This window comes from Telopea speciosissima, chromosome 6 (assembly GCF_018873765.1).
Source record: "Telopea speciosissima isolate NSW1024214 ecotype Mountain lineage chromosome 6, Tspe_v1, whole genome shotgun sequence".
Taxonomy (NCBI): Eukaryota; Viridiplantae; Streptophyta; class Magnoliopsida; order Proteales; family Proteaceae; genus Telopea; species Telopea speciosissima.
In genome coordinates this window covers 12,200,967-12,212,503 of record NC_057921.1, presented here as the reverse complement: position 1 = coordinate 12,212,503, position 11,537 = coordinate 12,200,967, and the positions used below count along the sequence as shown (strand labels likewise).

General features: G+C 39.8%; 1 protein-coding gene across 1 annotated transcript; it reads left to right on the top strand.

Moving 5' to 3' along the window:
• The first annotated feature begins 3,576 nt into the window (after positions 1 to 3,576).
• LOC122664697 (protein ACTIVITY OF BC1 COMPLEX KINASE 1, chloroplastic-like) lies at positions 3,577 to 4,466 on the top strand. Its single transcript, XM_043860643.1, has 4 exons — positions 3,577 to 3,714; positions 3,891 to 4,038; positions 4,122 to 4,191; positions 4,349 to 4,466. Exons 1-4 carry the CDS (start codon positions 3,680 to 3,682, stop codon positions 4,414 to 4,416), a joined length of 321 nt encoding a protein of 106 aa, XP_043716578.1. The 5' UTR covers positions 3,577 to 3,679; the 3' UTR covers positions 4,417 to 4,466.
• Positions 4,467 to 11,537: the final 7,071 nt, after the last annotated feature.

Genomic DNA, 11,537 nt, shown 5'->3' with positions numbered 1-11,537 from the left:
AGTACAACATAATATTATGCCCAAGGGTGGACATTGGACACAAATCTCAATCCTGGCTGCCTACCTGACCTTAGAGTTTATGTTAGGTATCGGATCTGCTTACTCTATGTTCTTATGAGAACAATGACCTTCCATATAGACTACTCTAAGGATGGGAATTTGCCTTATGGTAGGTTATTGTCTACTGTACTTTCTTACTTTAATGTTGAGTTTGGTAGGGAGGAACCCAAGGGATTGAATGATGTTCCCATTGGCCGAACCACTATTATCAGGATGAGGATGAGAAGTGTTGTTACCTCTGATGATGAGGATTACTTAGCAGCCCTAAACAAACCTCCAGGAGTTGTACCTTTTTTTTGGTGAGGTGTCTATAGGAAACCAAGGAAGAAGCAATGAGGACAGCAGTTGTAAGGGTGAGGAGGAGACTGAGGTGCAACCTACCATTCCTATTGATCTTGCTAGACCTTCTACCTCAATTGGAGCATGTACTTCAAGGAGAGGAAATGAATTGGGTAGACTAGCTAGCATGCTTGAGTAAGGTTTCAGAGAAGTAAACAAAAGTTAGACGATCTTTGGCTTGGATTGTATTTAAAAGTGGATTTCCACCAAATTACAGCCATGCCATTTTTTTTTCCAACATCTTTCTCTTTCAATAATTCTAATTCCCTTCATATCCCATACCTTTGGTATTTACCCATAACACCTTTGGAAACTTCTGGTAAATTATAATTTTGCCATTCCTTCCTTTTTTACTTACCCATAGCACCTTTGGAAAATTCTGGAATATTATGTTTTTGCCCTATCTCTTACATTATCTCTATTATGTCCACGTGTACTACACGTGAGGGGGGGATTATGTACAATACACTTGCAGACATTGAAGAACGCAAAACTTGCAGGAACATTGGTGCAAAACATAGAAGATCAGTTTTCTCCACCATTGCCATTGGGTATCTTTCGTTATTGGGTTGAGTTTACCATAAGGGGGAGATTGAAGTATTGACGAATATTGAAGATATTTGGTTGTTGCCTATTTGAGGATTTTCAGTTGGGTTGATACAGTTTTTTCCGCTGCCTGATCCAGTTTGTTTTCGCTGCTTGCTGCTCCAGTTATTTCACTTCAAGATTCTGTCACTATGACAATCTGAGATTCATCACTGGATAGCTATTGAAGATCGTTGAAAGCTGCCTTTTTGGAAGAGATTCTAGTCCTGGTTTGCTGATCATGTCTATCCAAGTTTTAAAGATCTATTTTTTTTAAGTTCTTGAAGGTTTATTTGGGAGCTGCATTCGTATGTTAAGCTGGATTCTGCTGCAATTTAGTTTTTTCCATTTTGTTCAAGTTGGGCATTAGTACCTTGTATGCACCAACTTGAGAGGGAGTGTTAGCATCATTATGGGGTCTTTTTTATTTAGTTCAAGCTGAATTTTCCTTCTTCTCTTATTTGTACAATCCAGCTTGAGGCGGAGTGCTGGAATATGATACCGTGGGAGTATTCTTGTCCTTTTTGGGTTAGTTTATTTTTTATGTTATTGAGTGTAAGTCGGCTATGTAGGTTTTAGTCCCACATAGCCTATTTTAGTCTCTTGTAACTTTCCCCTCTATTATAAATAGAGGGGCTTACCTATCAATTAATATAAGCAATTATTCTCTCTTTCTCCCTTTTCTCTCTTCTCTTCTCTTTCTAAGGTTACTGGTTACAGGTCCTAGGTTTTCTACAATAGACATTATTACCCCTAACTAGCTGACTCTGTAAGAGCAGTAACTTAAACTAATGACATAAGAATTAAAGTACCCCCAAAAGGGACCAGAATACCCCCACGGTATCATATTCCAACACTCCCCCTCAAGCTGGATTGTACAAATAAGAGAAGAAGAAAAATCCAGCTTGAACTAAATAAAAAAGACCCCATAATGATGCTAACAGTGGGTTTTACAAAGAGTGTCCCAGTGCACGAGGCTCCCGCAACTGCATCTGGGAAGGGAAAATATATGCAGCCTTACCCTTGCTTCGCGGAGAGATTGTTCCCATGTTTCGAACCCAAAGCGTGATGGTTGCAATAGCACAACTTAACCATTGTGCCAAGGCTCGCCCACTATAAAACTAATGAGTCATACTATAAAATTATGGGAGAGGGTTATTGAAACCCACTTGAGATGAGAAACTACTATTTCGGACTTCGGAGAACCAATTGATTCTATGCCAAGTAAATCCATGACATAAGCTATATACGTAGGAGGCTCATGGAAAGATTTAAAGATTGTAAAAAGGATCTCCATATGGTCTGTATTGACTTGGAAAAAGCTTATGACAGAGTCCCTAGAGAGTTAATTTGGCATGTACTAGAGAAGAGAAGTGTTTCAAGTAAATAAGTCGTCATAATTACAGATATGTATGATGGTGTGGTAACCAATGTGAGAACTGCGTGGGGTGGTCAAGGTAGTGAATTCCAAATTACAATTGGGTTACATCAAGGATCATCTTTGAGCGTTTATTTGTTTGCGCTTATAATGGATGATTTAACTAGTGAAATTCAAGATGATGTTCCTTAGTATGTATGCTTTTTGCTGATGATACAGTTTTGGTGGATGAGACAAAAGTAAGGATTAATGCTAAGTTGGAGTTATGGAGATCATCCTTGGAATCAAAAGTTTTTAAGATAAGTAGAACGAAGACTGAGTATATGGTGTGTAACTTTAGTTACACTAAGACGGGTAATGCAATGGTGAAAATTGATGAGGGAGAGATCCTATAAAGTGATTGTTTTAGGTTTCTAGGCACAACCATAAATAAAGAAAGTGATATAGAAGATGATGTTTCACAGAGAATTTAAAATAGGATGGGCGAGGTGGATAGGTACATCCGGAGTGTTGTGTGATCAACTTATTCCTTGAAAGCTTCAAGGAAAGGCAGTCATACGACCTGCTATGATGTTTGGTGCAGAATGTTGGGAAGTTAAGAAGTGTCATATTGATAAACTAATTGTAGAGATGATGTTGCGATGAATGTGTGGCAAAACTAGAAAGGATCAAGCAAGGAATGACCAAATTAGAGCTGATTTGGGAGTAGCCCCGATACATTGTAAGCTGCGAGAAAGTCATCTGAGGTGGCATGGCCATGTTCAATGGAGGCCTTGGGATGCTTTAGTATTGGAGGAGTGATTTGAATCAGAATGAAAGAACTAAAAGAGCCAGGGGCAGGCCTAAAATGACACTAGGAGAAGTGGTGAGGAAAGACTTGAATAGCTTAGGCCTTGTAGCAAGTATGACCTCGAATAGAGCTGATTGGAGGACAATGATCAATTTAGCCGACCCCATTTAGTTGGTATAAGGCTGTGTTGTTGTTGTATTTGCAGTTAGTAACTCTGTGAGTGTGTGTTTCATATACTGTAATTAGTTACTTTGTTCTTTCCTTATCGAGGAGAATGTTCTTTACATTTCCTTTCCATGTTATTGATGGGTTTTCACAATGATCATGTTATTCATCAAAGAAAATATTTTCATGTCTTACACCGATATATAAAAAGATTTAACCACATAATCACATAGATATATTGGGTTTTCCCAACATAACTTTTCATATTGATCTGTGTGTGCTAGGTCCTTTTTAAAGATGGCATTTTCCAGTGGAAACGGCTTGAAAACCTTATAGTACTTGCAAAGGAAAATGTGGCAAAGATGAGTAGTAACCCTGCATTGCAAGTGAAGAAAATGTATGTGGCGGGCCCACTTGCCCATATTTAATACATTCTGTTTGAGGTTTTTCCAATTTCCCATCCGTGTTCATACATTTCCTTCCATGTAGCCTCTTCGGATCCATGTAGCCGATCCCATTTAATTGGGATAAGGTTATGATTGTTGTTGTTATTCATACATTTCCTTCTATCAGGCAAGGGTCAAGAGATTGGCAGGTTGAAAGGAAATTGGATCTTACCGATACCATCAAGGATGGAGCTCGCCTTTTCCTGCTTGATTCAGGGATACGGAAACAGCTTCTTCTTGCTCTGACTGAAGACTCTAAGCTTCATATTCAAGAGGTATAATATATGATAGAAGGGAAAGAAAATTTATAAATTTGGGTCCTGATTATATAATTGCTGAATGTCTTTTTCTGCTGTAGCTTGTGGATGTATATAGACTGATTGAAGGTGAAATTGATATACCCTCGGTGGCTTTTGAGATCGTTCGAGGTAAAAAAAAAAAAATTAAACCTTCTTTTGGGGGTTTTGACAGCCAGATAGATGTCTGATAGATTGTTTTGCAGCTCAACTAGAAATAAGATATTCTTGCTTTTGATAGTTTTTTTTTTTTGTTCCTTATTATTTGGTTGCACTTTGTGAGTTGCAGAGTTACCAGATGTTACAAGGGATTTAATGCTCTCATGGAGCAATTCTGTTTTATCAGACCAAAAATGATTCAATATCCATGTTTGCTTCCCACCAATAGAAGCATCTTGAGTTGTTTTTACTAGAATTTGAGCGCGACCAGATGGATCTCATGGCGTGTTGTAAACTTTTCCGATGAACCCAGAGGAGTTTTTTTGTGTTTTGTATAGTGCAGCATCTGTATAAAAAACATATTGATGATCCTATGGACATCTGAAAAGGAATCAAATGGAAATGGAGTTTCATTATTCTCTTCTCTTGCACGGGTATTTATATCATTTCATTCTCTTCTCCCAGCTTTGTTGCTAGTAAAAAAGGTAGTACACCAATAACTATTTTATTTTTTTATTTTTTTATTTTTTGCCTTTTTTTTTATGAGGAAAGAAAATATATTACTAGAAAGATAAGAGAGTTTGTACAATATTGTGATGAAGAAGAACTTGTTCTTTGTAGGCTGTTACATATTTAGTCAAAACTTGCAAAGCTAGAAATACGCATGTTCTGAGGACAATTGATTGGAATGCCTCTGATTCCATCAGCTGCTTGAGACAAAGAGGAATTAATCTCCATGGCCGCACCACTGAATTATTTTTGCCTTTTAAGAGATGCATAGATAGGATTATTGAGTTCCCATGAGAAAACACACAATTCACAAATTTTAGTGTCTGATGCTATGGAACTGTCCCTGACATATTTTAGTGTCTGATGGTATGGAACTGTCCCTGACATATAAATAAAATTTTAAATGGTACTTCAAACGGTTCCTCAACTTGCACATCTTCAAAATAGACGGGAGAAAGAGAAAAGATTGTTTTTCTAGCTAGATGAAGCGCGACATTCCTACTGAACTACCTCCTCCACAAGTCATCTTCTTTCTTATCTTCCATCATTATTTTCCTTGTAAATTGATTCCTGTCCTTTACTGTACGTTTTTTCTTCACCTCCCCTCTACCCGGTTTAGAGGTAGATGTCATCCCCTTCCCTCTCTATTTTTTTCCTCCATTTTGGTCCCACACACTAATAACCCACTTTTCTCGTCATTAATTCCCTCTCCCATCTTGTCTTGTCCTTTTATTTTTCGATACAATGCATCTCACCCTTTGATACATATGGAATCTGACCTCCAATGCCAAGAGAACATGTGTAAAAGGATTAAATCAGGGAATGGTCCAGGGAATAAGGATCCATAACTATGTCAAACCCCAGCCACGGCCTCACACTTGAAGAGTGAGCAAAAAGCTTTACACACGGCGGGCCAAAGGCATAATCATTGATAACACTAACAAATTCGGTTAACGATTCCCACTAAGATCTCTCTCCTAACATAAACAGTACGCAACCCTATGGAGGGGGGACAAGAGGAAATAACGTCATATATAAGAGAGCAGGGGAAGGGAAGAAGGTAAGCATCTATAGACCACTTTAGTGGTTGAGGTCCAAAAGCTCTAGAATGAAATTTCCCATCCCCGGCTCCGTTAACTATTGTATTGCTCTGAGATGTAACTTAGACATCAGAAAGTCCTCCTCCGAAACCCATTCCAAGGCATTCACCTGCTCTATCCTCTAATTCTATTGTGTGCAGGATCGGACCACTCCATGGAAGGAAGATCTTGGCAACAACACCTTTCCACTCTCGCCCAAGTATTGACAAGTTTTCTTTTTCCTTTTTCTAAACCCTACTTTCCCCTTGGCTTTTCATCTCCCAAGATTCACTCATCTCATCTTCTCAGGCGAGGTGTCCTCTGGAACTTCGATCAACAATGGTTTTTATCTCTCCAATCAACATCGTCTGGTTTTTCTTCTCTTGGTCTTAAGGCATTTTTCTTTTAGCTCTCTAATCAGTCAAGATTTGTAGATGTCTAGTAAGTCCTCTCCCAACAGAGGCTTTGAAGGAGTGCTGGGAGCATCACCCCCATCATCTAATTTCCCTCTATCCCACCAACACGAATCTGCTCACCCGAAACGCACTGATACCCCCATCTGGCTGTATCCCAAGAGGTAACCCCATTACCCCTAGATCTTCTCGGCCTCACCGCTCTATATGGAGAGCACCGAAACCCCCAGCTTCTTCACTGCTCAGTGTTGAACCTGATAACCGTCCCCTTTCTCTTCCTCCCCAGAGGATGCAAATCATCTCCATTTTCTTTCTTTGGTTATTTGATAGGTTTCCATAAACCTAAAAAAGACAAACTCAAAGACTTCTTAGATTCCCTCTGGGGCCTTGGGTGCAATTTACTTATGCTGCTACAACAAAGGTAGCTTCTTTGTTGAGTTCGCATCTCCAAGAGCCCATGACCTTGTGTTAAATTCCAATCTCATTATAAATATCAAAAAACAATATAATAATATTACAATTCAATCAATACTAAAAATATTAGATAAATAATCCATGCAGTCAAATTAAAATATAATTGTAATTGCTCTTCGTTTGTGAGGCTCTTCTCTGGGCTATAGGGTGTTTCGCTTCTCTGGTTTTCCGGTCTCCTTTCCCTATTAGTTAGGGTTTTCCTCCTCTCTCCCATTGTGAGAGTTTCCCTCCCACTGGGGGGTTTCTTCTGATCTCTCGACACAGATCTTCATGCTAGGGTTCTCTGGTTTGATTGTGGCTGCAAGAAATCTCTAGTTTGCTTGCCAAACCCTAACACTACTTGCTTGCTTCAGATCCACTATTTTCTCTACTGAGGATTGTGACTCCGATCAATTTGGATCATGTTGCGATGTGTTTTCTAACTTGTAGTCTCCTTTATTCCTGGTTCTAGTCTCTAGATTCCAATTTGTTACTTCCTCTCCTCTGCTGTGAGCTGAATATGATGTAATTTCTAATCCGTGGTCGCTTGAGCTTCTCAAGGATCTTACTCTAGTGACATAGTTTACGATCTTGTTTTCTTGATTCTTATTTTGTTTTGTTTGTTTTGTTACTGCTTTTTGAGATTTTGGTTAACCTAGATATCGAGTTGTTTGCACTCTATTCTTCTTGTTTGTAGCTCCTGCTTTTCTAGATCTAGATCTCGCCTTGATGTTCCGCTCTTCTCTGATTTGAGCCGGCTGTGATGTAATTTTTTATCCTTGGTCGCTTGACCTTCTTAAGGATCTTGCTCTGGTGACATAGTTATGATCCTGCTTTTCTTGGCTCTTATCTTGTTTGTGTGTTTTGTTACTGCTTTTTGAGATTTCGGTTAACCTAGATATCAAGCTGTTTTCACTTTGTTCTTCTTGTTTGTAGCTCCTGTTTTTCTAGATCTAGATCTCGCCTTGATGTTCCACTCTTCTCTGATGTGAGCCTGCTATGATGTAGATCTTTTTCTGATCCTAGGTCGCAAGACCTCTCTAAGGATCTTGTATCAGCACCGTAGTCTACGACTTTGGTTCTTGTTCTTTTAGATCTTGTTGGCTAGGGTTTCTTATGATTTTGTGCTTATTTTCATATACCTTCAGTTTAATGCTAGGCTTCTTTCTGCTTGTAGGCATGGATTTCTAACCCTAATTTTTTCTTGGTTTTTTGATCTACCTTCTATAGGTATGGACTGGGAGCCAGTAATGGATGATCCTCCTCTCGATGCAGATGAAGATATCTCAGATCGCCTACTTGCTCCACCTGATACTGCCATTTGTGAACTAGATCTAAATTTAGGATCAGTCAACTGGTCTTCTATGATCGTCGGTTGTGCCTTCACTAATAAGAGAATTACAGCTCCAACGGTGTCTAACGCTTTGTCGAGCGCTTGGAATATTAAAAGAGAGCTTGTTGTCTGGCAAGTTGGCCAGAAACTTTTCTTGATCTAGTTTGAACACTAGTCGGAGGTAAAGATGGCTCTTAATCTGGTACCATGGCTTATTAAGCAAGTTGTCATGCGTCTCATCCCGATGTAAGATATTTTACCACATAGGAGGTGACTGGGACAATAGGTGTCATCCCAACACCTACCAGGATGGTAGATATAGTGTCCCGAGACATAGTCCACCCTATCATCAATTGTGATAATGGCAACGAACGTACCAAATGGAATAAATCGTTTCAATCACAGAGTTAGCGAAAGCGAAATTTAATTAAAATCATGTGAAATTATAGAGCATCGGTTCTCTAATGATAATACAAAGTACAATCTAAATATCTTTGTAACCATTCATTTCTCTCCTTATAATTAAACATAAAATTTATACATGATTGTGGATGAATATAGAAATTAAATATAAATAATCTCCATTAGGACACCATTCTTGGATGTACATCCACATCCAAGTCATAGCCACTGGCTCCACTTGATTTGCATCCAACGGTGTTCATCAAGAGTTTACCTGTATATCAACTAAAAAGGGGGTTACACAACGGGGTTAACTACACTAGCTAGTGAGGGAGCAAAGGGGAATGCATATACATACACAAAAATAAGTTTAAGCAGAATGATGCATGCTAATGTTGGATTCATTTTTCACTTAGCACACAAATTCTATTGGTCAAGTGTATGCTACTGTGATAACTCGGGAGACACTGAGAGTCACTTAACTTATCGTCCTAAGGAAACTTCAATTATCACACGGGAGCCTACGCCGATAGAAACCATCCAGTCACCCAGTGGTAGACCTCGATAGCCATCACTACCCCTGACCTGGCCTCTCCCACCTCCATAGGCAACAGGTGCTCAGACTATCCAACACGTAAACCCCCTGTTGGCAAGGGTCGTAGCATAAGAGAGCAAGCATCCTAGCCACATATATACTACATGCAAGTCCTATCGTCTCGAGAGGTATTTCGGGTGCATCAACATCCCATTCCATCTTGTACCCGGGTACCAGCACGACACCGCACATACAGATCAGGATGACATATAATAGTTTTTATAATTAAATAAATTGGGATTCCAATACTGGCAAACCCGGCACCGTCACCTGATACAATGGTGAAAATAATATCACATTCATAACCACCCTTCACATTTGAATAATAATGCAATACGCACAATGCTTATAATTATATAATAACATGCTTAAGATTACTTGTTATATATATATTCAAACCCAACAAAGTCACCCAAAACCCACTCACCGAACTCGGGTGTCACCCGGCGTGGTTGACATGAATCTCACCGGTGCACCAGCTATCCATCGAGTTGGGTAGCCTAAAAATACGAAAGCAATATTAAAACATGTATTGAAGGGTCCCATACTAGGCCCCCAAGGTTAAAATCAAGTTTCAACCAAGACAGCATGTCACACCCCAAAGCACCCCCTAGGAGGATTGGGTAGGTGACCCGAATTGCATAACGACAATCCGCCAAATTCCACGGATCTAGAAGCAGTGCTTACATTCACGGAACCACATTCATTCACTTTACCATAGGCAAGATCAGAGTGTTGCAGATAACTACAATTTCAATAATAAAAGGAAGCAGAGTGATACGGGAAAATGATGATAATATATACATAAGAAAGTTTATACATTTTCCACCAACCCACGAACATAAGTACAAAGCTGACAAGAACAGAACTACATACATAATTATATACAGGGTGAGCAGACTCAACCCAAAAAAGAAAAGAAAGTAAAAACTACAACAGATCCACTTTCAGGACTGGGATAAACTCCTAGAAAAAACAAATAGGAGTCCCCAAAACAAAAAGCATCAGATTCACCCCTCAACGGTCATCAATGACCACCGAGAAAGTATGCAGGATCGGTATGACCTCCGTCGGGGTCCACACCAACATCATCGTAACAACCAGGACTCTCCTCCTCGAGATGAGCCTCCATGCCACACCGACATCAATCTGCAAAATCATCTAAGAAAAATAATGTATAACAGAGTGTGAGCCCCACTGAACTCATGAGCAAATAACATCAATCATGCATGCACATGCAATCACAATTCACAGTTCATATAATCCTACATGATGTACAAGTCCAGTTATTTATTAGCCACCTAGCAATACAACTAAGTCAGGTTTGTGCTACTACAATCCCCAATACATGTATCCCTGATGCGGGCTTCTAACCCCTTCCCGTGATACACCCATTGAGTTGTAGGAGAGAACCAATCAGCTCCCGCATCAATCACCAAAGTCAGCCCGACCAGCCCTCTGTGATTAACCTATAGGGCAATCCATTTCTTTTCTCTTTTCTTTTCTTTTCTTTGGCTTATAGCCCATATTCACCATTCTGGTGTTCTTTCATTTCTTTTCATTCACCATTCCGGCGTTCTTTCATTTATTTTCATTTCTTTTCTCATATATATATGGTCACCCTCACAGACATCCAACACCTAAGCCCCTATTGGCAAGGGTGCGTAGCACGAGTGATGAAACTCTAACCCCATGTCTATATGGCATCGTATGAGTCGGGTGGTGTCAATCGCATCCCATTCTACGAGTTGCCATAGGCCTCATTTCCAAGCTGACTATGGCATCTAATCTAACATTCACAATCATCATACAAGAATTCACAGTGTTGATCATTAGACAGTCATTATGCAGTGATTTGAGTAACTTTAATCAAAAGTAAGTAACACAACATGCATGATTAAAATTCTTAATTGCCGGCATAAGATCATAATTACACATGCACATATGATAATATTATTCACTCACTTGAATTGGGTTCTAAGACCTCAGTTGCAAACTCAGTTTCAAAAGCAGTTTGGTTGTTGACCTCGAGCGCAGGATCAAATCCTAAATACAAATCAGATAATGTCTTATTAAGTTTTCAGTCTACCACTGGTAGTCCTAGGGTTAACCTAAACTTACTGGGTTGACCCGGTGTTCAGTTGGTTCACACTTGGAATCACTGGGCCTTGCACTGGGTCTTAGGTCATGTCCTGGTGCATCATCCAGTGTCAGTGACATAAGTGTAAATTGGTCAGTTTCAATAGTTGCACCTGACCCTAGGTCAGATCAGGTCCACAGTGTTGTCCACAGCTTGCATGTGTTGTAGGACCAAGCACAGCAGGGTTTCCTTCACCTGCAGGACCCACTAGGGTTCCAAAGTATTCCCCTGTCAAGGACAAATGTGGGAAAGGGCTTTTTGGTCATTTCCCAACCTCCCACAGTGTCCCAAGGCCAATGGGTGAGGTTCCCAGAGCCAGATCAGCATTCTAGCAATTTTCTATTCACTGGGCAATGTCTGCATCGCCTAGTGCATCGTCCAGAGGCTGCAATTG